General features: G+C 50.5%; 1 protein-coding gene across 1 annotated transcript; it reads right to left on the bottom strand.

Annotated features, from left to right (window-relative positions):
* Positions 1 to 497: 497 nt before the first annotated feature.
* Positions 498 to 21455, bottom strand: LOC144124392 (phospholipid-transporting ATPase ABCA3-like). Its single transcript, XM_077657019.1, has 12 exons — positions 21303 to 21455; positions 20053 to 20208; positions 17952 to 18162; positions 16576 to 16831; positions 14410 to 14465; positions 7017 to 7455; positions 6277 to 6315; positions 5820 to 6014; positions 4998 to 5251; positions 3694 to 3819; positions 1692 to 1964; positions 498 to 514 (listed from the first exon to the last, which is right to left on the bottom strand). The coding sequence occupies exons 1-12, from the start codon at positions 21453 to 21455 to the stop codon at positions 498 to 500; spliced, it is 2175 nt and encodes a 724-aa protein (XP_077513145.1).
* Between the last annotated feature and the right edge of the window lie 5153 nt (positions 21456 to 26608).

Below are 26608 nucleotides of genomic sequence, written 5' to 3'. Positions count from 1 at the left end.
GAAAGGAAATGGCGCTGTATCTGTCTCACATATCGGCGGACACCTGAACCGCGCAGTAAGGGAAGGGATAAAGGAGGGAGTGAAAGAAGAAAGGAAGAAGGGGTGCCGTAGTGGAGGGCCATGTTGACAGGGAAGCGGCGACAAACCCGAAACGAACATTTCTTTTTATTATTACATTGTTACTGAAGGCATTTGCAAAGCATTCAGCGAAATTCACTGTTAAAGATCAGTTAAGTAACCATACGGTTCGCACAGGGCGCACTGAAGAAAAGTATATTTATCCATAAAACTAGGATATTAAGATTCAGTCTAGAGGTGGAACGGGGTGGCCTCCAAGATGCCCCATAGCGGGCTTTCCTGCTCTAACATCTTCTAGCAGGCCGCCATTAAAAATGATTTTCGAGGCTTCTGAGGAAGACTACGTAGACTTCGCCACTACTGACAGTTAAGAACACCGCTGGCGCTAAGGTAACTATGGTGGCGTACTGCAGCAGACGCTACTTGGAATCCATGACTACAAGGTTAAAGAGAGGTGCGGTGAATTTAACGGTGAACGTTTTGTTAATGCATGCAACACCGTATATAAATGTTTCTTCTTGTATTAAAAACTCAGTCGACGAATTTTGCGTCCTTTAAATGATAAAAATGTAAATATGGGAATGTTCATTAAATTTCTTTTTTGCCCGGGTTCGAACCTAGCCGCGGCGGTCGCGTTTCGATGGGGGCCAAACGCTAAGGCGGCGCCCGTGTGCTGTGCGATGTCAGTGCATAATAATAATAATTCGTTTTTGGGGAAATGAAATTGCGCAGTATCTGTCTCTCATATATCGTTGGACACCTGAACCGCGCCTTAAAGGAAGGAATAAAGGAGGGAGTGAAAGAAGAAAGGAAGAAAGTGGTGCTATAGTGGAGGGCTCCGGAATAATTTCGACCACCTGGGGATCTTTAACGTGCACTGACATAGCACAGCACACGGGCGCTTTAGCGTTTTGCCTCCATAAAAACGCAGCCGCCGCGGTCGGGTTCGAACCCAGGAACTCCGGATCAATAGCCGAGCGCCTAACCACTGCGCCACCGCTGCGGGGGATGTCAGTGCACGTTAATTATCTCCAGGTGGTCGAAATTATTCCGGAGCCCTCCACCACAGCACCTGTTTCTTTTTTCACTCCCACATTACTCCCGTCTCTTACGGGGTGGTTCGGGTGTCCACCGGGATGTGAGACAATTACTGCCCCATTTCCTATCCAAAAAAAAAAAACAATTGGTCTATGCGCATTACAGCGCTCGGTCGCCGCGAAAGACGCCAGCCAGCGTCGCAAAACGTCACTACTATTTCGCAATGCAGCGGGTCGTGAATCCGGTTAATCTTTTACCCCTGATGCTCCTTGGAAGGCGTTCGATCGGCAAAGCCACTAATCTGAGACTGTCGAAAGATAAGAGCGAGTAATAAAGGAAGAGCAAGCAGGTTAGTAATTACGCTAAGAACCAGGCTATTTCACCATAAACCGCGAAAGCTACCTCCCATATCATGCGTAACCCTCGAAGGATCGCCCTGGCGTTTCTTCTTTGCGACTCGCACCTGGACGCTCTACGCCAAAGGCTGCACGTTGAAGCTCCGGTGAAGCCGAGATTTAGGCCTAACATAAGGGCTATAATGACGCATGCGGCGGCGGCGGCGGCGGCCGACTCACGGGCGCAGCACTTTGCTGACACGGCGCCAAAGCGAGCGTAACCCTCCAGGGCCTTGCCGCAGTAGGTCGCCAGGAAGCTGCTTCCGCTCCCCAACGACTGGCGGGCGCGCAGGCACTCCTTGTTGTCCAGGTCCATGCGCAGCACCTTGATGAGGCTCACGGCCAGGCTGAAGGGCGGCACCAGCATGACCAGCACGTCGACAGCAGACGTGGGTAGCAGCACGCCGCGAGGCGTCACCTTGCGGGCAAAGTACGCGAACACCAGCACCGTGCCTGCGCAGCCGTCGACGAAACCACGGCAACGCCTTTTTGCGTCCCGCACTAAGACTATGACTGTGGGACTATGACGACTACGGCAGTGCTACAGTGCCGCTACCCCCAAGTATCAGGATTGGACCTCTCATCTTTAGGCGACCAACATCCATCGCCGGCTTCTACACAGGATGACGGTTTGCGACTTCGAACAAGCAGGTGCGAGCGTCAACCGGAGGGCTTGTGCTGTAGTTGTTTAGCTGCCGTGTTTCAGCGCTCTTTTCGGTACCACGCTGAAGTAGCGCTGGAACATGGCGCGCAGGACTACGCTGCACAAGCTCTCGTCGGTTCAATCTTTCGGTAGTGTTGTGAATTTTACTGTGTTAGCTGTATAGCCCACTTTCGGCGAAAACTTGTTTTATGTGTGTCTAAAGTGTTCACCTCCCGAAAACCCTCCAGTCCCAAAAGGAGGGTGCCTCACCCCTCCAAACACCCATCTGTCTTCACCCTACAGAAGGCCTCCAGCTACCCACCACTCATCTCCACCGCCCAGAAGCATCCACCTAACAGAAGCCAACGGCAGAAGCTAATTAAAAAAAACCAATGGGAATGCGATCGACGAATGTAAAGAGCGAAACTTACAACCGGAAGCTGCTAACGCAGGTTGGACGCATCATACTCTAAAATCACCTTTGCTTTCATAGCGATAGCAACATTACGGTGGCATTTCGAGCCTTCAGCGTGGCGGCGCAGTGGCGGTGGCGGCGCCGCCACCCTGTGGCTGCGCCGCCACGCTGTCACGTGGTTGGTCACGCGATGCGGAGCAGCTGCCGGCGGCGCGGCGCCGTGGCTGATCACGTGGTTCGTCACGTGGTTGGTCACGGGACCAAGTTCCACTCGGCCAGCTGCAGCTATCGCGTCACTCCAGGTTTGACCAGGGCTAAACCACCGCGAATTTTTTTCAATATTTTTCTGATGTTTTCAGCATTTGATCACTCCTGGTTGCGTGTCGAAACCAATGCATCTCAATTTCTTTAATGCGAAAGCATTTCTTTTCCCATTACGAGAAAAACCGGCGGCGCGCGCGTGTGTGTACTCACAGATGGTTCAGAAAATCCAAGCGATGGCAAAAAAGGGGTGACGTCATCAAGCACCCTTATGACGCGCACAGCAAACCGAGCACCCCCACTTCGAACAATCCTTATGTTTTTCGTCGACATTTACCCACCACTAGCCCACCAGCATTAGACGCCATTCATGCGGTGACATTCGTACCAAATTTGTGACGCACCCGTTTGTCGTACAGCGTTCCGGGTGGTATCATGAAACTTCTCGCTGCACACAGCTTACATGTGCTAGTCTAGTTGGAGGTTAGCTTGCGGCAGGGATTAAAACCGATGACATATGTGCCTTCAATTTTATGCCTTCCCACACATTCATATCAAAACTGTGGTGCAACCGTTCGTCGTACAGTGTTCCGGATGGTGTCATACGCGCGCGCGCGTGTGTGGGGGGTGTCATGCTTCGAAAAAAAAAAGAACACTGATCGCCTTAGCTAAACTCTGTTTGCAAACTTCAACCAAATGGCTGTGTCTTGCGTCCATATTTTCGTGTCCCCGCCCGTAAGCACTCTTAAATCTCTTTCCGAATTTTGTGTTCTTTTTCTAAGATCAGAATTAGGAAGAGAGGACTACTATATAGAAGGAGAGGCTCATTTACGGCGCTGCTTTCTAAAAAACTCAAGGCGTACCTCCGACGGCGTAGGCGAGCATGAGGGAGGTGAACCCTCCCGACTGCGTCCTGGCAAACAGCGAGAAGGCGTAGCTGAAGAGTAGGCCCGGCCCCGAGAAGGCCACCAGCACGAGCAGCAACGAAACTGTGACAAGCACAGAGGCACACAGTTATGCCACAAACAATGATTGCAAGGAAAGAAATCTCTTCAGAGAGACTTCCTATGCACAAGAGAGGAGAGTAAATTCTTTTCTTCTACTCTGTCCTCCTCAATTTCAGTTGAACAATGCAAGCGGACACAGGTCACTGCTCTCAGCGACATCTCGGAGAACGCGCAGGACGGTTCACACAGCTCCTCCGAGTGAACACCTAAGCGTTTGAAATGACAAGAAATAAGACCCAAACAATTTGTGCCACGTGCCAGGACCAAATAGTGAAGACGACAGTTGTACCACAACTCACTTTGTTGCCTGCTGTATCTTAGTTCACCCTTCACTCTATCGAGATTTTTCACACAAGCAAGCAACCTGCGGTCAGACAGTGAAGCAAAGCTGCTAGAAGCAGGCAAAAGAGGTTCCTGGGCCTTTTTTCAGCATGAGGGCTGCTGTGAATGCTGACCAGTCGCTATGAGCGTCCATCATCGCCGAAGTCCATGGTAGAGAAGAGAGGTTGGTCAGATGCTTCTTGATAATCGCAAAGTGAACAAGGGAGGGAAAACCGCAGGGTCCTTGCTAACGCTTCGACAAGTGGTCTTGTCGAAACGAGACAAGTCCATGCACTTGTCGAAAGGTTGGCAAGCACCCCGAGGTTTTCCCTCCCTTCTTCACTTTGTGCTTCATAGCCGAAGGAGGAGCACGAGTCCTTTCCACGGACCGTGAGCCGCCTCAAATCCACGCAACACGGATACGCTGGTTGTGGCGCGAACTATGCTGCCTATACGCACAGACGTCACAGGTAACCCTACCGCACTTTTTAACATGTGCCACCGTGATTGCTGAATTGCATAGGGAAAGTAGAGCGTGTGTATGGCATGTCACGCGGTGGCTGACTGGATCATGCCGCCCGCTCACACAGGCCGGTCAGCAGCAGCGGGGGTAACGCTGATGCTAATACATAATCTGCCTCATCAATTGATTTGATAGTCTAATTTTTCTTACGCACCTGTGATTATGCGCTCCTCGTCCGGCGTGCCAAGAAAGCTGCCAGCAGTATTTCTTTTCCATAGGATGGGAGATATTCTAAGCAAGGTCGGAGAGAGCCAGCAGACCCATTTAAGCGTTTTTGTTGGCTCACTGCAGCACCGGTCCATGCCGTGGGACTTACACTTCGTCTCGAACAGCAGCGGCTGGTACGAGGAAAGCAGCGCGCAGATGGTGGCCCAGGCGAAGATGTAGACGAAGAAGTCGAACAGCCAGTTGGCCAACCAGTACAGCGCGCCCGAGAGGCCCGTCATCAGCTGCAGGTCTTTGGCGCCACTGGCGCGCTCCGACGTCGGCAGGAGGACCATGGTGGCCATGAGCGGCGCCACCCCGAGCGGAACCAGGAAGGTGCGGAGCAGGGTGGTCAGGAAGCTCTGCCTGCAAATGCAAGCGCCACTCAACCCTAGATCGCGGGTTGAATTCGCCACGTTTGGGGCAGCCTTTAGCTCGTGGCGACTTCAAACTTCCAGCTATCCCTTTAACAAGTCATACTGGTTTACGTCCTCGTACGATGACAGCGACACAGGGCGTTTGTCCGCAGCAAACGGCGCCCCGCCTCGCAGCCAAACCGAGAGCTGCCGTGATCGCTCGCTGCTCGATCACAAACGGTGCACAATACGTGGGCGTTGTCATACGACATTTTGGTGCTCTCATAGTGGGGGAAAAAAGGGGGAAAGGGTAAATATCGCTAGCACGTTTTCCGCCTAGAGGAGGCGAAGGATCCGGGTCTTTGCCTTTTTTATCAAGAGGCAATTAAGTGAGGTGCCTCGCTCTTTGCACCTCACATATTGCGTGACATTTCAGGCGTCTCAGTAAACTTTGTTCACCTTTTGTGGGCTGCCACTACCTTCCTGCATTTTCTTGAGTTCACGATCGCCGTCCAGCAAGAGTAAACCCTGTTCCGTCTAACTATGCGGTCCAAGTGGTCGGGTGTGGCGCTGCTTACTTGAGGTACTCGGTGAACTCTTCGTCCGCATCCTTGGCCTGGTCGGCGCGTGCTTCGTTAACGTCGTGGATCACGGTTCGCGCGAAGATGCCGGCGCGCTGGTCGCCCGTCAGCAGTCGCAGTGCGGCCGTCGAAGCCACGCTCAGCGCCAGCTCGCGGCTGATCGTGGCATAAGGGTTGTGCCACCCTTGCACGCTGTGTTCAGAAGCGGAAATGACGCCGAACTGAGTAGTCTGCCTTTGGCCACTCGTGTATAGGGAAACGAGCGGCTATCTTCATTGCGGTGTCAGGTCTAAAGATTCTGTCCCAGTTCAAAGCAATGTGCAATTGGTCATGAAGGTGCCGCGAAAGGCAACAGGGGTAAATAAGGCCACATAAAAACAAAATATGGACCGACTATGTAAAAACGAAGTAGTACTCAAAGACCAATTGTTCTGGATTTTATAGAGAAACTTACGCTGTCCTGCTCATATTTCGCTTGCCTTGCTGGATTGTTCTGAAATGAAAGGAAAATGAAACAAGAATACGACTTGAAATATGGAGAAACAACTATAGTACATAGTAGCCATAACAGCGTTAACGGGATGTCACTTTCCCAGATACCAATTCCTTTCTTGCTAAGGACAACTCAGCATGGCGTTAAGATGCAAACGCCTCGCTATGTTTTATGGTCTTTCAGATTTATTACAAACCATTTCAGCACGAGATCTCGAGCTTGGCGTGCATTTTCACGGGGGCTCTGGCGTCGCTAATTTTAACATTTTCAACAGAAGTGATTCTTCGCAACGCTTTGCATGCGTGAAACGCTTTGACTCCTTTTTCGGTATCCACTACTGCAGACATACTTCTCCGCAATTGAGCGTCACCACGAGCATGCCCATTACTGTATAACGCTGCTTTCATTCACGTGTTTCCACAGCGGCGGGCTGGGTACTCAGGTATTACTTAGCCGGCAGGAAAAAAGTCTCTAGCTGTGCCTCCTATCGCCCAAGCCTCGTGCTTAATGACGCTTACCCCTTCAACTTTCGGCTGGTCTTTCGTACACTGCCTACTCCATCGCCGTCGACCCCATTTGCCTTTTCGAAGCATCTCAGGCGTTAACTACACATAGAAACACTATCTGCTCTTCCTTTGAGGCTCAGCCCCAGCCTGCTTCTTAATCTCAGCTGGAACACCGCGTCCTACATCTGCGCTCACCTGCGGGTGACCGAGATGCCCAGAGCGTAGGCCTGCGTGTAGCCATGGAAGTCGCGCCTCGCCATGGCCGGCAGCTGCCATCCGGGGTCGGCCAGCACGTCGAGCCGTTCCGTCTGAGCCTCCAGGGCGGGCAAGAAAGCCTCCTGCGCCGCGGTCCGGCTCGGGTCGTCGGTGTGCACGAAGGCGCCCGCGCCCGGGTACGCGTCGGCCAGCGAGAGGCGCACGCTGAGGCGCCGTAGCCAGCGCTTGGGCTCCGGCACTAGGCTGCCCTCGAGCGCCACCAGCGCCCAGAACACGAGCAGGGGCAGGATCCAGGCGGTGAGCGGAGACACCAGCGAGCGATAGAAGCAGAGCAGCCGCTTGATGAACAGCGCCACCACGATGCCGCCGCACGAGCCGCCCGCGCCTTCCGTGGTGGCCACCCGTTGGGCGTGGTCTTCTGCGGGTTGTTCGCACGGTTCCTTCGCCACCACTAGCTTGCATGCCTTAAGGAGGAGTAGGTTTCACTCGAGGAAGTAAAATTGATTAGTTTCTCATTAACGTATTCACGCCGCTACAGAGAAAAGCTGGAACGTGGAAGTGGAAAGAAAATATTGCTACGGTTGTGCTTGTGCTTGGAACGCTCGTGCTTGGTGCGCTCGCGCTTGGAACGCGAAGAGGACGAAGTGCGTTTCTGCGGCTGGGCTTCGCGTGCCCGGTTGTTCGGCTGCGTGGCTGTAAGCTGTTTCCCTGTAAATATATTTTTCCCTTTTGGTGTGCACATCTTCACGTTACATTATTGGTGTGAGGTGCTGGGTACAGCCACAGCAAGCACGGAACTCCGCAGCGGTCGTCAGCTCGCCGGCTCTTCAACCATGACCAGCGAAGGGGCCGCTCCGTCGGCGTCCGCCAACCCGGCGTTCATCATTGCCCATCCGAGAGATCCTGGGACCTTCAACGGAACGGACGGCGTCGACGTGGAGGACTGGCTCGCAATGTACGAGCGCGTGAGCACACACAACAGGTGGGACCCGACCCTAAAGTTGGCCAACGTCATCTTCTACCTGACGGGCACTGCCAGGGTATGGTTCGAGACCCACGAGGATGAACTCACCAGCTGGGATCTCTGCAAGCGCAAGCTTTGTGACCTGTTTGGTAAGCCATTCGGGCGTCAGCTCGCTGCGAAGAAGGAGCTCGCATGCCGTGCACAAACGTCCACAGAGTCCTATGTATCATACATTCAGGACATATTAGCTCTCTGCATGAAAGTCGACGCCACTATGTCAGAGTGCGACAAAGTAGGTCACGTGCTCAAAGGCATCGCAGATGACGCCTTTAACCTTCTTGTATACAAGGACTGCGGAACGGTTGACGCAATCATCAAGGAATGCCGCCGGTTCGAACAAGCGAAGAGCCGCCGAATTTCTCCGCAGTTCACGCGGTTGCCGAATACGACTGCGACGTCGTCCTGTGTAGACTCGACTCCACCGAGCCGTCTGCCGACATCTGAGAGCCTGACACGACTTGTGCGCCAAGAAGTAGAGGCAATGTCCCCCGTTGCGTTTCATCCACCCGCAACAGACAGTACTCCAGCAGTATCTCTTATACAGGCTGTCGTTCGCAAAGAATTTGCCAATCTTGGGATTCAACCTGTTTGCTCAGTTAGTGCCCCATATGCTCGCCGCATGTCCCCGGAGCTCGGTTCTGAACGTGCATACTACCCTCGACGCAGCCGCAATCCAGATGAATGGAGAACACCTGATGACAGGCCCATCTGCTTTAACTGCTCCCGAGTTGGCCACATATCTCGACACTGCCGAAGCCGTCCGTCCTCGACCTACAGCCGCTACCCGCCGGGTTCTGCATATTCCCGCCGCTCTCCCTCGCCCTCGGAAACGACCTCTTCTGGCCACCACGCTCAGACCCCGCTTACCAACCGTTCGTCGTCACCTCAGCGCCGTCGATCTCCATCGCCCCGACCTCGCCGCCCTTCGTCGCCGGCCCCATATGCCCGCTCCCGGCCGGAAAACTGATGGCTGCAGCGTCTGGGGGTGATGCTGCTCTGACGACCCGACCAGAAAACCCTCCTTTAACTCTTCATGCTCATCGGAACATCCTTAACGTCGACGTGGACGGGGTCCCTGTTACCGCTCTGATCGACACTGGAGCGCACGTCTCAGTCATGAATGCTCGTCTTCGCCGTCGCCTAAGGAAAGTGCTCACTCCTGCCCCCTCAACTGTGGTCCGTGTTGCAGATGGCGGTATGTCTATTGTCGTCGGAATGTGTACTGCTCGTGTTTCAATAGCCGGCCGCCATACTTCTGTGCTCTTCACTGTCCTCGAACACTGCCCTCATGACATCATTCTCGGCCTTGACTTTCTCACCGACCATTCCGCCCTTATAGATTGCGCCACAAGCATCGTTCAACTCGCTCTACCTGTTCCTTCAGAGCCACCGGATCCAATTGTTCACCGACTGTGCTCCGCCGACTTTGTCCGCCTGGACCCCGATGCCGCCACTTATGTCCGTTTCTCCTCGGTCCCGCCAGTTCCCGATGGTGACTACATCATTACTCCGGTTCCAGATGTGCCCTTTACACGCAGTGTTGCCCTTGCGCATACAGTTGTCACCATGTCGGCAAATCAAGCGTCCCTTCCGGTTCTCAACTTTGCCTCTTACGTTCAGCCGCTCCCACAAGGTATGTCGCTCGCCACGCTGTGCCCTGCTGCCCAATGCGTTGTATCGGCGGTGAGAAGCGTCCCACCCTCGTCGAACTGCCGCGACTCTGACGTCCCACCGCCTGATGAATATGCAAAAATGATTGCTGCTGACCTCTTACCAGGGCAAGCTCACGACCTTCGGTATCTTCTGTCGTCTTTTCGCGACATCTTTGACTTCGATGACCGCCCTTTGGCTCGAACATCTGTGGTCACGCATCGCATCAACACCGGTGACGCAGCTCCTATTCACAGACGACCCTACAGAGTGTCCAGTACAGAACGCACCATCATACAGCAAGAGGTGGACAAGATGCTCAGTAAAGACATCATAGAGCCCTCGTCGAGCCCTTGGGCCTCACCAGTTGTGCTGGTTAAAAAGAAGGACGGCAGCTGGCGCTTTTGTGTTGATTACCGGCACCTAAACAACATAACAAAAAAAGACGTCTATCCACTCCCAAGAATAGACGATGCTTTGGACTGCCTTCACGGAGCCAAATTTTTCTCTTCAATTGACCTTCGGTCCGGGTATTGGCAAATCTCTGTTGATGACAATGACCGCGAAAAGACGGCATTCGTCACACCGGACGGCTTATATCAGTTTAAAGTTATGCCATTCGGTCTCTGTAATGCGCCAGCTACCTTCGAAAGAATGATGGACTCCTTGCTTCGCGGCTTTAAATGGTCCACATGTCTATGTTACCTCGACGATGTTGTGGTTTTTTCGCCCACGTTTACCACGCACCTCGAAAGACTGGCGAGCATTCTTTCTGTCTTCCGTAGAGCCGGGCTAGAGCTCAATTCGTCGAAATGTCAATTCGGTCGCCGCCAACTCACCATTCTCGGACATCTAGTCGACGCTTCTGGTGTCCGCCCGGATCCTGTTAAAGTTAAAGCCGTCAAGGACTTCCCTATTCCCCAGTCGTCTACGGATGTGCGCAGCTTCGTCGGCCTCTGCTCGTACTTCCGCCGTTTCATCAAAAATTTTGCCGGCACCGCTCGCCCCCTGACCGACCTTCTCAAGAAAGACACCCCTTTTACCTGGGGCCCTGCCCAAGAGGAGGCCTTTTCTTCGCTAGTCGACTTACTCACCTCCCCACCTATTCTGGCCCATTTTGATCCGTCGGCTCCGACTGAAGTTCGCACAGGCGCCTGCGGTTATGGGATTGGCGCCGTGCTAGCCCAACGTCACCAAGGGCAAGAACGCGTTATTGCATATGCCAGCCGCCTCCTTTCTACAGCTGAGCGAAATTACTCAATTACAGAGCGCGAGTGTCTAGCTCTTGTTTGGGCTGTAGCTAAGTTCCGACCGTACCTGTTTGGCCGTCCATTCTCCGTAGTGACCGATCACCACGCCCTTTGTTGGCTGTCTTCACTGATAGACCCCACAGGCCGGCTCGGACGTTGGACGTTGCGCCTCCAAGAGTATTCTTACACTGTTCATTACAAGTCAGGGCGTCTCCATCAAGACGCCGACTGCCTGTCTCGGCACCCTGTAGAGCCGCCTGATCCTGGAGACAACGACCTCGGCCCGTGCCTCTTCGCTATCTCCGATCTGGTTAACATCGCGGACGAGCAGCGACAAGACTCTTCCTTGCGTATTCTCATTGATCGCCTCAACTGTGCCAGCCGAGATCCTTCATTGCAACTGTTCGTCATTCAGGATGGCGTCCTATACCGCCGCAACCTTCGTCCTGACGGACCTCCGCTCCTGCTAGTCGTTCCCCACCGTCTCCGTTCATCTGTCCTAGCGCAACTACACGACCTACCTACCGCAGGCCACCTCGGCGTCTCCCGCACATACGATCGGGTCCGACGCCGCTTCTTTTGGCCTGGTCTGTACCGCTCTGTTCGGCGTTACGTTGCCTCCTGCGACCTCTGTCAACGCAGGAAGAGACCATCAACGTTGCCTGCTGGCCTTCTACAGCCTATTGACGTACCTCTCGAACCATTCTACCGTGTTGGACTCGACCTTCTCGGACCTTTTCCGACGTCCTGCTCCGGCAACCGTTGGATTGCTGTCGCGACCGACTAAGCGACCCGGTACGCTATCACGCGTGCGTTACCAACAAGTTGCGCAACCGATGTCGCCGACTTCCTATTGCAGAACGTAATCATTCACCACGGCGCTCCACACCAATTGCTGACGGACCGCGGCCGCTACTTTTTGTCCCGAGTAGTTGACGATATCCTCCGGTCCTGTGGCACGCAGCATAAGCTCACTACAGCTTACCATCCCCAGACGAACGGGCTTACCGAGCGCCTCAACAGGACTCTGACCGATATGCTATCCATGTATGTCTCGCCCGACCACCGCGATTGGGACGTTGCCTTGCCTTATGTAACATTTGCTTATAATTCGTCGCGGCATGATACCACCGGCTATTCTCCTTTCTACCTTCTGTTTGGTCGGCATCCTACGCTGCCATTGGATACATTACTACCGAGTTCTACTGCCTCGACCTCAGAGTATGCACGTGACGCCATCTCCCGAGCAACTATGGCCCGTGAAATCGCCCGAGACCGGCTCACCGCATCTCAGACCTACCAGAAGTCAGTTTACGACCGCCGGCATCGCCCAGTACACTATCCGCCGGGCTCACTCGTCCTCCTTTGGTCTCCTTCTCGCCGTGTAGGTCTCTCTGAGAAACTTCTACGTCAGTACAGTGGCCCTTATCGAGTTCTCCGTCAGGTGACCGACGTGACCTACGAGATTACACCTCTTCATGCTCCGACGTCGTCCACTAGCCCTTTGACTGACGTCGTTCATGTAGTCCGTCTCAAACCGTACCACACGCCTGCTACATCATCCACTTAGCACCGGGACGGTGCTTTTGCCGCCGGGAGTTATGCTACGGTTGTGCTTGTGCTTGGTGCGCTCGCGCTTGGAACGCGAAAAGGACGAAGTGCGTTTCTGCGGCTGGGCTTCGCGTGCCCGGTTGTTCGGCTGCGTGGCTGTAAGCTGTTTCCCTGTAAATATATTTTTCCCTTTTGGTGTGCACATCTTCACGTTACAATATAAAAGTTTGCCGGCCCCGGACTAAGATTTTCACAGCCAGAATTCGGTGTTAGAAAGCTGCAGAGCTTTCCTTCGTAACCGTAAGGCTGCGCCTGGGAGGATGCTAATGACTAGTTGCGCCCCAGATTGGATTTTAACATGGCTGGCATTAGCATTAACACAGTTGCGTACAAAATTTTCTGGCGTGCATCCATGCTGCGTCACCTGCTAAACCTCGCCAAACAAACTCCGCCGAGGCTAGCGCGCTCAGTAGAATTTTGCCTCCAGCTAGGTCTTGGGATTCCCGAAGGAAGTTTGGTGCAGTAGTAGGCGGCAAAGGTACTTCGCTCCGCTGTCCTAGTAGCAGCACCATTCAGTACTTGTCCCACGTCTGCTTTCTGATTTAATGTTCACGCCTTGACTCAGCTTCTTGTGGGCCGGATTTTACTTACTTGCACGGCTGTTTCACTCGTGCAGTGCATCCGAACAGTTTTACAAAGGACTTGAAGCGGCGTCTTATCGATCATGAGCATCGCTTTGCGAAAGGCAGGAGACGTAAGGTGCGATGTCGCGCCTCTAAACATTCTCCAAAACCCGCAGCAAAGACGAAGAAAGTAAAAGTGCAGTACTGAACTTCCGTATACAGGGGGATTTTTTTTAGCCTTTACAGGCTTGGTCGCTGCGCTCTGTTCAGCTGGATTGCACAGCAAGGCGGACATTTTGTACCTTACATGGATCAGTAATTAAATGATTAATTAAAATAACGAACAAACATTTTCTATATTAGGCTTTATGGGGCAAGGTTGTTTTGCGAATTGATGGACGTCAACATCGAAGGTGAACAGTTCTTTTAATCTTTTTTCAGTTGGCAGTGTGTTTCGAAATATCGAAAGTCAAGATAGCCATTTGAAAGCTCATTGAGTTTCCTTTCTCGCATCGCGCATTTACAAAATGGCGCCTCTCGCACTTCTTGTGCATGAAATATGAGCGCAATTGGTGTATTTGATGGTGTAGAAGAAGTTAACTTGAGTTCGAGGATTTCGGCCACCCCGGCGTATCTCTCACAGTTTTAGAAATAAAAATCTGTAAAGGTTAAAATAATCGACTTAGAATTCTTCGGCTCGCCATGTTCAGCAGCTGCCTGCCTTCTCTGCAAGCGCTCTCACTGCTGCCTGTTAACCCTACTCTCGGAAACATCTCTGGGGGCGGCGCCGGCTGTAGAAAGTGCGTCAGCGCACAGGCACCTACTCTGTGAAAGTGTAAGCCAGCAGGAGAGGCCGTGAAGGAACAGGCGAATATTATATTGTGGCCCTCTTGCGAACAACGACACGCGTTGCGTGCGATTGCGCAACTTAATTCACATGTTTATGGCGCGACAAGTGTGTTCTTCGCCGAGCGGGTGGCCTCTTTCACAAAAGCATTAGGTTCGAAGAAACGAAACACAGCAGGCCGCAAGCCGCTCGTTTTCACGGTGCAGAATAAAATCAAGATGCCTTAAATTAACCAACGCAACGTTCAGCGTATCAGCTGTTACATGGAGGTTAAAATGTTCATCATTTTCATTATTCACAGGCTTCGGTGGCGACAGAAATGCGACACGCATAGTCGCTAATGTCTGACTCATATCACATGTCTGTCTCCCTTAACAGCGAGGAAGTTAAATGGCGGGTACATGTTGACGTCATATGGGAAACTTACGGTCGGCCGGCGGGACGAAGCTTCTGCTCAGAAGGTTGGTTTCCTCGCGGTTAATCCTGAAATATTCACAAATATCGTCTCACTTTTTTTACACATGCAGCAAAACATTTTCATTGGAGTAGAGAACTGCGTGCAGCTCTAAAGATCTAAACACCCGGTTTTCTCGTCATAGTTCGCCTCGGAAAAGTGAGAGCCAACCCCGTCATAAGTGCGCCCACCCGAGGCCACCATAGGCAGCCCGACCGCAAACAACACTCTGGGCTGTGGCCAGACTACACTCGGTGGCAAAAGCCGTCAACGAGGACTGCCTGTGCAATACTGGCAGTGCCTATAGCATGCGAACATGCAAAATTTCGTACGACGTCGGCGTCAAAACTGTTTTCCGAAGAGTAACGATAACGAACAGTTGGCATCATGCGTCACCATTGCTTTAGTTTTTCTTTGTCATTTAACATGTTACTTTATAACTCTTTATTCTCCTCTATAATTAACTACGGATGTCTCGTACGGGCAACACCAACAGCCGAAAATATTAATAAACTTGCTGTTTTACTGAAACGGGTCATACGCATTGCATGTAAATTCAACACCAACAGCCGAAAATATTAATAAACTTGCTGTTTTACTGAAACGGGTCATACGCATTGCATGTAAATTCCATATTTTTCCCACACAGCAAGTCTTTCCCAGACACACAGCATTATACCAATAAAAGCTATGTATAACTGTACGTTGTGCTATAAATATAAATTTGCAATAATGAAAAACGATGACACTGGGATCAGACTCGCTGGGTTAGAACAAAACAAAACAGTGTACGATGTCCGCAGACCGGAGCCTTGGTGTGCCAGAAAATGCCGTACCAATTATGGCCAACAAATGATGCAGTTTATGTTAACCACGCTCTTGAACGAACTGTACTGCCGTCAAGTTCTTATTCTGCATGAAATGTCTCTCAAAGAACTTCGCCAAATATTCACATTCTAGCTTCTTGCTTCTATTGCCACTTTGCCAACTCGTGTCCTTTTTCATGGTTTGATTCCCTCCTGCCCCGTAGTTCTCTTGGTGTCCCTTTTGTATTATGTGCATAACACGATGCAGGTGCAATATGTTTTTCATAGTCCACCATAGTCACGTATTTTATTGCTTTTTTCTTCTCCCTTTTCCCTCCACCTGCGTAATTTTGTTACCGTCAATGCTGCTCCATAGAGAGGAAGTCGGGATCCTTCAAGTTGTTTACGCAGCTTTTCCCTGGTTTTCCTCGCAACTCCCGGTTGCAAAAAATAAACTTTGAACTTTTAACTTTGGAACTACTTTGCACTGCTGGTGCCACGGTGTGATTTTAATTCGCCAAAGCTTTCCGAATGCGATGGTAGCAGAGGCGCAGCCGTGCCTGCGTCGGGTAATTTGTCAGGACCTACGTGCACCGCTAAGAGCCTATTGCGGAAGAGATCACAGACGCTTGTCAGTGGAAGTGGCATTATAGTCCACCGATAGCCTACAAAATATGGGTGCCCGGCTATCTAGTGCCTCGATGAAGCTAGGTCCCGAAATACAACGCTTGCGACCATATCTGTGGCAGGGTGCCCTGCTGTGTGGACGAAATGCAAGGCATCGCCACTACCCCGCTTGAAAGGAGCGCGTAGGTCTATCGAGAAGCAATGAACACGCCATCTGAAATGCGCTTAGCACTCTCGGCGTCGTTTCTACACGCGAATAAACCTATATGGGAGTAAAAATGGAGTAAGTTCCCCTCTAGCGGACACCCTCTAAGGGTCAAAGCATTCTGCCCAATTTTCGCAGTACACTTCGATCACTAAATATACGGAATGCTTGGTCTCGGCAACGGAAATAAATTCCCTCTGCAGAGCATAATAACTTGATGCAGTTAGCAGTGGGTGGAGACTTTTAAACGGGGCAGCGGAGGTGTTCAGGTTAGCAGATTTAGGAGGCTGAAACCTCGGTAAAAATATTCACTGTGAGGACTTCGCACGTTTTGAAGAAGACATTTTTTTCCGTTGCCGACCCTAAGTATTCCGCATTTATAGTTGTGGAAATCTACCCCTGGGCTTGGGCAGAATACCCTGCCCCGTAAAGAGATTGCGCTAGAGGACAGCTTATTCCCTTTACTTTCGACATCTCCGCCGCTGCAGCTTCGCCGCTCACTTGACAAACACGTCCTGGATGGTGGAGACTGAGACGCCGATGCTGTCGATGCCCAGCGCATCGCTCTGGGCCTCCAGCTGGGCGAACATGTTCTCGAAGCCGGCGCAGTCGAGCACGTGCAGGACGACGGTGACGTCGGTCTGCCGGTGGCGCCGCAACTCAGCCTCGGGAACTGTGCCCTTGATGATGTTCATGATGTCGTACAGCTGGAAGGCTACCGAGGGCTTCCGGCTTATGTGCACCTGGTAGCCGGCGCCTGCGCGCCGAGAGCGAGCCGTTGGTGCGGGGCTCATTGCTGCGCGTGCCAGCCAGTAGCAGAGTTTTCCAAGGCCAGCTAAAGAAAGCATCGACAACAGGGTACACAAACCGATCTTTGGAACATGAGTGTTTGAGCTGTTCGTTTCTTTACATTTTTTTGGAAGCGAGAACACGCCACGACTGGGAAGTTCTGGCGTTGTAGTCGAATTTTACCAGGTTTTCTGGCAGCGATCAGAGAGGCTAATAGGAGGTTCAAGCCATTTTATGATTATTTAGATACTCAAAGTAGGCCTTAGAATAGTTGCGTGAGACTGGAACATTTAATCGGCAAATGTTACGACAAAATTATAATGCAAAACAAGACATGAGTAAAACATGGACACACGAGCCCAGTGCGTCTTAAATGAGGAAGACAAGAGACAAGAACGATCGTGAGGTGACACCCACGAAGGACGCGGGAGCAGCTTATTTTCACCTAATGTTATATATAGCCACGTTAGGTGTCACTCTCACCTCACTCGACCCGTCACCGACGTGGCTGTGGTTTAGTTCAGTGAACAGAGTTTCCAAGCCATTTCTTAGTTCCACCCTGCTAATGTGCGGCTCACAATCCAATGTCTTTCTTTCGTTGTCTGGCAAACAAGAACCTACGACCACCCAAATCCCGCCGCCTATTAGAACACTGCACCAACTACTGTCGCCGACATCTGGCATCGACGTACCAGGCAGGAAGATTATCCAGAGGATGACCTGACAGTAAGATTTGCCTTTAAGAAGCTGATTCAGGGCGCTCATTTTAGGTGTAGTCGAAATGCAGTACATGCATCAGAGCTTTTATTTTTTTTTCTTCACCGTCCAAAGCGAAAAGGACAAGGGGAAATTGCACTGCGGCCTACTTTTCACTTCACATCCTCCAATCACTATTCTAAACGGGCGAGGTGTTAATCGCCATGCCCCGTCGCTCAAGCAAGATCACTTGATGCAGTCCACGCACAGCCAAGCACGTCTTCGACTGCACGTCGCAGTCACACCGGTCTGTTTCGAAATGGAATGTCTGCTGTGCTCTGCAAAACCGCGAGGCTTCTCCTCCTGCGCTAGGGGAGAGGAACGCCGCTCACCGAACGCCTTCTTGAGGAACGCCGGCGAGCCGCAGCACTGGACGGTGCCCTGGGCCATAACGGCGACGCGGTCGCCCAGGGCGTCCGCTTCGGCCATGTCGTGTGTCGCGATCAGCAGCGTGCACTCACGCCGCAGCGACAAAAACAGCTCCCAGATGTCGCGGCGCGTCTCAGGGTCGAGGCCCGCCGTTGGCTCGTCCAGCACCACCACCTACAGTCCACCGACGTCGGCGGAGCGGGCTTTACGAAGGGCGACAACTGCCCGTTGGCGGTAGCCTCCCCCCCCCCCCCCCCCCCCCCCCGAAAGCCAGACCACGCTTGGCCAAAGTTTGTCATCTCTGTGCGCACACTTGGCCACATTTCACGCTCGTTTTTCTCCTCTTTGAAGTAGTTGTGCTCACTGTTGCTCCTGTGGTGGGCATTAAGTTACGCCTCGTATAGTTCTGTTACAGTGTAAATTGATCTGAAAATTCGCCTAGTTTTCTCTCTTGGTGCACGGCGAGAAGCACGAGCAAAGCTTGACGAGATACCTAGCGGAAAACTGGGGTTATCACCAAAAAGTGAACCCACTGCTGCGCCGCTGTACTGAAGTAGGACGACTTTGAGTACATACTAATTTGAGTAGCGAAATACCGCAGTTACCTGATCCTAGCGCGCACCCGATTTTCAGGTGCACTGAAATAGAAAGAGCGCAATTCGTGTAGAACCGTGAAGAGACATTCATATATTCTTCCTCGCAGACTGCTTGTCACTCTTGACAATTCTTCGCTTTTATCAGCCTTTAACAAGACTGGCGTAATAGCGTGAATGCAAGGCCAGCAGTTCAACGAAAATGAATATTCGCGTAGCTAGCACAGCGCATCTTCTACGCTTGCTTGAGGCCCGGTTACCTAGTTTGGTAAAGGTGCATTCACGCGACGGACCATTGGCCCACGCACCACCGCAGACCAGTTCTCACGCGATGTCTTACTTCCACAACGTCAGGTTCACGCTTGGCCGGAGACGTTGTTTAACGTAGTACGGCGAAAGACCGGCCGACGTAAGCCTAATTCACCTATCGCTACCGCCTACAAAGGTGAAGGTCGGAGGAGTGGCGATAAGCGGATAGAGATGCACGTAGCCTTTCCCCCTTACGTGGTGGAGCAGGCGCGTAGCTGAGAGAACCGAGGTGGGACGTCACGTGACGTGTGGTCCGTGGGCCAATGATCCATTGTGTGAATCCACCTTAAAGAGGCAAATTAATCTGAAAACGGCCCTGTCATTTTGTAATGTGGCGCAACGCGCGCTACGCAGGTTGCGGGAAGTAAAATTACAAACGAGAAGATTTCTCTCGCCCTGTCTACTTCTCGTCTCAGAAAGCGACCGCCAGATTGGGCGAGCCTGGTAAATACCGCGAAATTTGAAATTTCGCTGGTGGAACGGATTTCCATACGAATTTACAAACCCGTGGCTCGACTTCGCGATTTCGGATGGCCATTTGTATAGAAAACAGATCGACTGTTACGTGGCAATGTTCGTCTCATATGTCTAATGTCAACCACGCCAACTGCCAGCGGTAAAGGCGCTTGACCGTCATATAATGACGTTGGGGCTATTTGTTGCGTTGTTTCGGTTTTGCATCCGATTGTAATGCGCCTGACGTTTCCAGGCTCGATTTTGGTGAAAAAATGAAATGCATGTTAGAATCTGGCGGACACATGAAGTCCTGCCATCGCTGACAAACGATGAGCCGAGAACTGTGTAGAGAGCTGAAAGAACTTGAGACCTGTCGGATTTAAATGGTTTCATGGATTCACTTATACGAGTAGGTGGCCGAAAGAATAGAAACGACGAGCAACTTCATACGTGCCGTCATTGAACATAATAGGGGCTTCGCTAGGAACCTAATGGTTAGATTTTTCGAATTTACCCCCTCGCCCCATAACTGGGACTTCGTTCGTGTTGCTTGCAAAAACGTTAGTTTGGTTATACATTTGGCTAACAGTCGAAGTCCAGTCCGTGACAGCAGTCATAGGCAGCAAATTCGGACAGGCTTCGCTTTCGCTTGCTCGCAACAACTGCTCGCAAAGCGGATGAGTCTCACGGTACTTGTGTGACCCACCTTCGGCTTGGATATTGTGGCTATAGCGACGCTGAGGCGCTTCTTCATGCCACCGGAGAGGACGGAGGTTGTACAGTGGGCCTTGTCGTCCAGGTGCACTTCCTTGAGCGTCTGAGAGACGCGCGCTTGCAGCGCACTTCTCTCGATGCCTTTCAGCTGAAGAACACAACAGGACAGGGGAGAACATCGCTGTGTAGTCTCTCAGGGAAGTGCACGCATGCATGTACAGGAAGTTGTGGTGAGTGAAATATGCAAAATAAAGAGTAGCTATTTCGGGAAGGTCTAAGTTTTCGTTTTGAGTCTATGCTGCTGGTCCACATTAATTGAGTTGCTTGAAGCAACACGTCACTCTATCCACACGTATTGCGACAGGGCCCCCAGTGGTAAAGATGCTTCTTGATTCTGATGAATCAAAGGGCCAGCAGTATTCCACAAGGCGCTGCCACGCTCATGAGCAAAACACCACACGGTCCTCTCAGCAACGAATACACGATGTTAATAAACGTGGACAGAAAACCGAGTGTTCACAAGCGCGCGTTTTCGCCATGAGGCGTGGTTGATGTTTCACAGGGCACCGTGCTTTCGCAAGATGTTAGGTGGTCGCCGCCAAGTGGCCCCGTCTGTTTTTTGCTGCAGCGCCTGTCCAGTTTTTTTTTTTTGCGCTTGCAGAGCTGCTGCGAGTGAGGAGGAGGGAATGAAAGAAAACGGATGGGAAAGGGGGTGAAGAAATTGAGTGCCGCTGGATTTGATCGCTGCTGCCGAGGCGTTTATAATTGTGCCTAAGTTATCGAGGCACGGTGCGCCTGGATCCTCAGGTTACCCTGCGAGCACAACTAAGAGTCTAGCGTCGTCTGGAGCCAATATTTACGGCTACCAACATCTCTCAATAAAGCGAGCCTAAAGCTATGCCGCGGCCAGACGGTACTGCCTGACTGCGCAATAATTTCCAGTCGGGTTTTCATCACCGCACCACGTGACCAACCACGTGACTGGTCACGTGACCTTATGCATTAGCTATGCCTTAGCTTTCGCTATGCATATCCTGGCATAGCCGAGCTAAGGACTGCCAATTTTTTTCGAAAATGTTAATTGTCCCTCTCTAGGCAGGTTTTTTTTGTACATTCGCTTGGTTTGTCCTATAACATTCTCCGCAGCAAAAAAAAAAAACATGAAGCGAATCGTCAGCTCTCTCGTGCAGGTACGTCCTCAAACCGATATTTCTTCAACATGTGTCCGAGCTCACAACGCACCGCGCCGAAGTAGGCCAAGTGCTCCGAGACGGTGAGGTCAGCGAAGAAGACGTCCTGCTGTTGGCAGAAGCTCAAGTTAGCACGCGCCTCGGCTGTGTTGTCTACCACGTCGTATCCGCAGACGTTCACGGTGCCACTCGTGGGACAGCACATGCCTGCGAGAAAGAGCGCAACGTTAGGCTGCATGATGGAGCAATGGTGGGGGGGGGGGGGGGGGGGCAAGGTTAACCTTAAGAAAAAAGGACCTTGTGATGGGAACATCAATGGCACATGGTTATGCTCGCGTTGATGCGGTAGTGCTGAAGGGATATGAATGTGCCAATGTCCGATGTACCGTTTAGTCATCTGCACCCTTCGCGGTCAGTCACTGGAAGTGCGAGCGTGACTATGCAACTGACACGCAGGTGCAGCTGCTTAAGGAGGAGCCTTCCTCGAATGCGGAGATGCGGAGTTCCGCGAATGCGGACATGCAGTAGTATCGCCAGCTGAGCTATTACCAGTGAAAGTTCTAGAACGGCATTATATGCCGTTCTAATTCTAAGCACTGAGGGTCAGGGGTGACTTCTCTATAGTTTTCCTTCATTCCTTCGCCTCAATTAGTGGGCCACCACAGAAAGAAACACAGTCGAACCTCTTTATGAAAAAAAGAGACGACTTATAACGAAACAATAGCTCTAATGAAGGAATGACGATTCCCTTTGGAAGTTCGGTCAACACTGGCTATAGTGATCGCCCGGCCCCTTCAACTTCGCTATAACGAGGTTCAGCTGTACATCATCGATAGGCCTCAACACACGCATTTACGGCTACCACGTAGAAACATTGCCTAGGTTTTTACCTTGGATGCGAACACTGTTCCTAACTGAGGTCATGCTTGCCGCTTATTCGCCGGAGACCTCGAGTGCAATACCCATGACAAAACTGCGTTTTTTTATTCTCTTTCGAGATTGGGCCACACTTACTGCACATTGTCGAGTTATTTTGCGTTTATTTCTTCACTATAAAGTAGTATCAAACACTGTTAGAGCAATGAATATCGTAGGCCAGCCTTTAGTCACCTCCATGGTCGAAATGCTTAAGAGAATGAAAGGACCGCCCACCTGTAAGCGTGTTCAGAACAGTCGTCTTTCCGGCTCCGTTGTGCCCGAGGATCACGGTGATGAGGCCCTCGTAGACCTCTAGGTCGACATTCTGGATGGCGATTACCCCGTCGTATTCCTGCAGAGCGGATATCGACTGTAAGGCACCTCAGCCGAAAACTCACCTGACATGACCCGTGGTCCCGGACCGCGTTTCCGACAGCTTGTTTGCCGCCTGACGTAATAAGGAGAGCGAGCTGGTTTGTTATAAAACGTTGCAACCATAACGTTACAACTATAACTTGACATTCAAGCAGTCACCTTTGGCTCTATCGCCTGGTGCATGGTGATTTCACTGCTCGCATCATGGCAAAGAGCGTGCATTCTACGTCTAAGTGCAGATATAAACCTGGAAACGTCGAATGCAGGTTAGTGACGCTGAATGGTGCACTCTAGCCTGAAAGGAACCACTCCGAGTGAACAAAGTTATCTCCAACTAGTCGAAAACTTCTTGGCGCCTTGTTTAATTTTCGGCTGACTCATTTGAATTCCGAAGAGACCTTTTCCGATCCGGCGAATAAAACACGGGGTGTACGCAGCCATTTAAGGCAGTCTCCATTTTAAATCTTTCTTGAAAGATGAAACATAGAAAAAGATCATAGACGCCCAACTCAGTGTAGCCATGCGGCTATAAAGGACAGCTTAAAGGTTTAGCGAATAGTAAGAGTTAAAGAAAGTCTCATTAAAGCACTGTCCGGGTGCTGCTTTCTAATCCGAGACCTTCACTTCTTTAGGGCGGCATCTCAACTATCTCTTAAGGTTTACTTGCAGTTGGCACGATGAGACCGAATCGATTATACCACATTAAGCAAAAATAGTCGGGAACTATCGTGCGACAAAGAATCCCTTAAGGCGCAGTGGTCTTCGAGCAGGAATTATTACCATTTACAAACACGTGAACGCACCATTACGGCAGACCACTCAGCGGGGTGGAAACTCTATCGTAATAGAGCCAATTTTTCTTGAAATGCAGCAGTATACAAAAAAATGAAAATGCTAGCTAATTTTATTTATGCATATATATGGTGACACTCAGGGGTACGTAATTTAGAATTTTCTTCTTCGAATGTACTCTACCTAGGGTAATTTTTCCCACAGGATACGTTCTAGTGAAGGTTTGTGTTAGCGCGCATTAACAATTTTTAATCGACCTGTTTGCAAATCAAGGAGGGACTCCATCAAAGAATAATAATAGAATCATTAATAGCAGATGCGTATCCTTAATAGCAGGAAAAGCGGCTATATGTGCAACTGCTGCATTATTCGCAAAGACGCTGTTAATTAGCCTTTCACTGGCACCTCAGCTGCACTTAGCGACAAAGTCTATAATTATAGGTGCTTTCATCAGCAAGAACCTTATTTCACCTTCGACACGCAAGGTACTTAGGAAGATTAAAAACATACGTACTTCTATTGCGAAATCGCCAGAGTTCAAACCCCCGCTGCGAAAAGCGCGAATTTTCTTTCCAATAACGCGTACTTCTCTCAAGCTCTTCATTTACCGGACCAGTACGCCTCGTGAGCGGGGCTCCGAATCGTCCCCGTGCGGCGAACGTTGACTCTTCCATATCAGAAGCCTGAAGATATTTAGTAGTTACGTTTCCTCCAACCATCTAGAATGTACATAGCAAATATGAGAAACAGCGACAACATCTTGTAAAGCTACACTTAGCAAACGCACACGCACAAAAAAATGCACATCGTTCATGAAGAATCTAACGGATAAGCCAGTGATTATTATTCATCAATATAAATTTGAAGTACACCCTTTGCATGGATGCATGATCATACTTTGCCAAATCGGTGATAAACTTACTCCAAGTACCAAAAATGTATATGAAAAACAAACTACAAACTCACTACACCTTAGGCAGCGCATATCGTGAGATATTTACGCGAATATACGCTAAGCGAATCAGAGATAGAAACAACTATTAAATTATACTAAAAAGGAAATAAATAGTTCATTATTTATATAGGTTCAGTGACCTCACTGTAATGCGCAGCGCAGAAACGTCTTGACACCGTTTTAGAACACTCACAAACAGACTGCCCTCATAACAGTTGCTTATGACTATTGGCCGCCAAAGCAATATAAAGAAACAAAAATATCTGTTTTTCACGCCATTTAGCAAACTTGGAATTGTACTCTTAATACATATAACACGCAAAATTCTGGGAAATGGGAAACAGATACAGGAAGGACAACATAGAGCTTGAGAATATTAAAAAACTGGCTGCAAAGATTGTTAAATACATTACATAACAAAAACGTGTAGCCCGAGAACATTACTTTAAGCGAAATCGTAAATTCTTAAGTGCGTGGAAAACAAAGAAACAAGACAACATACTATTTATAACGTTCCGTATACCTTTGGTATGAAGTTTGAATGTCTGTACTTTGTATTTCAGTACTTTTTAATAGGGTGTCTTGATATCTGAATGTGTTCCTTTTTCATTTTCTTGTATGCGCAATTACAATGAATGCGGATTCTATGCATGTGCTCGACATGATTTTCTGAGTGCTACCTGAACTTGTCAATGCGAGGCCTGCGGCCTTGTCAGACGCAACTTGGCAGCTTTCTCTGAAGGACTCTGTCATGGTGTGTTCATGATGTGAATGAAGTCATTGTTATTGCTGTGATCAAAAGAGAGCGTGTGTGTGAGTGTAAAGAAGGGGGGGGGGGGGTGTCGACAACTAGCGCCATCTGTTGGGCACCTGTAGCGAATGCCCCGTATATCTAACTTATGATATATAAACTTGTAATTTTGCCAAAACAGAGATTCTCGAGAGATTCTGAGACTCCTAATTCTCGCTACAAAATCTTACCTATAAAGTGCTTCCTGCAGTCACGTCAACTATTTACGAAGGTTTTAGAAAATCAACGCAATGCAGTGAACATTAGTAATTTCCTGGTGGCGATTTTGAGCGTTCAGCTCCACCTGGCACGTGGTGGCAGAAGTGCGAACTAGAAGCGATTGCCCAAATTTCCTGTGTTTGTCTCATTTATTATCTGGCGCGGTTCTGGTGAAGAGAGACTGCAGCATTGGCTATGATCTTCTTGTCTTGCTATTCTCCTGATAATTCCTTTATTGTGCTGGTGTTGGAGGTCAGCGTCCAGGAACGCCGGCTTTCTTTTTTTTTTAACTTACTGACAATTTAGTTTAGTGTTTAGATGTGGCTGCAGGCGCTGCTGCTCATAAGTATCAAATTATTGAACTCAATCGATGTAGCACGGAGGCGACGATAAGTATACTCGCTACTGAGCAAATTGGTGTTCCGTAATTCATGAAGCACCACACAAACGAAGACGGTAGACACAACTACAAAACTTAACGTTGTTCTATGTGGGTATGTTTTCTGTTTTCGTTGGCGTGCCGCTTAACAAATTATGGAAGGCTTGAGGTGCTTCTAATTAACAATTCTAGTTTTTTTCATTTGTTATCATTAAACCGTCCTTTATAGCAAAAAGTGTCCGGTGTTGGCATGCGAAGCCTAGAGTGGCATGAGCTATAGTGGAGAGATGGAAATTCCTCTCTCCACCTTCAGGAGAGAAAAGAGTCGGAGTGAGAATGTGCAACAGGCAGGAGGAAAAAAGGGTGGGAGGCGGCGCGTGGTGGGCGGGACACCGCTGAAGTCAGTTTGAGTCGAGGGGTGAGGAGCGTGGAAAGAGGGGTCTGGCTTGACACATTGTGATTGCTGTAGTGGATCGGGAAAGTGGAGGGGAGTACGGCGAGTCACACCATGACTGACGGCCTGGATCACGCCACCTGCTCTCACCGTCTGAACCTGTCAGCGGCAGCGGCTACCCTGTGCAGGGAAAAAATAATGCTAACTCATACTGAGCCGCATGGATCGCATTGATCGTGTTTTTTTTTCCTATCAGGCGTCAATGGTTACTGGGCGAAATCGGTGCTCCCCACCTTTGTAAGGCAGTTGACTGCGACGAGCGGCTTGGCGTTCAAGGGAGGCAGCTGGAAGTGCACTCCCTGTTTGTCCCCCGGGGGAGACGCGTTGCCGTGGGAAGAATGGGCAATCGGGCGCCAGTAGCCGCACTGAGGACAAAGAAAAAATAGATAAAATGATTGATTAAAATAACGGCACAGGTGTCCACGCAGCTCCTTTGCTTTGTTGTCATAATAGACCCACTAGCGCTCATTGCTTCT

This window comes from Amblyomma americanum, chromosome 3, assembly GCF_052857255.1.
Source record: "Amblyomma americanum isolate KBUSLIRL-KWMA chromosome 3, ASM5285725v1, whole genome shotgun sequence".
Classification (NCBI taxonomy): Eukaryota; Metazoa; Arthropoda; class Arachnida; order Ixodida; family Ixodidae; genus Amblyomma; species Amblyomma americanum.
Note: the sequence above shows the minus strand (reverse complement) of the source record. Positions and strands in the feature narration are given on the sequence as shown.

Coding starts and splice junctions, on each gene's coding strand:
- LOC144124392 (XM_077657019.1), bottom strand. CDS start 21,455: ATGTGCTGTCCCACGAGTGGCACCGTGAACGTCTGCGGATACGACGTG. Junction 6,316..7,016: donor GGCATCTCGGTCACCCGCAG/GTGAGCGCAGAT, acceptor CTTTCATTTCAG/AACAATCCAGCAAGGCAAGC. Junction 3,820..4,997: donor GCTGCTGTTCGAGACGAAGT/GTAAGTCCCACG, acceptor TGCTTGTCACAG/TTTCGTTGCTGCTCGTGCTG.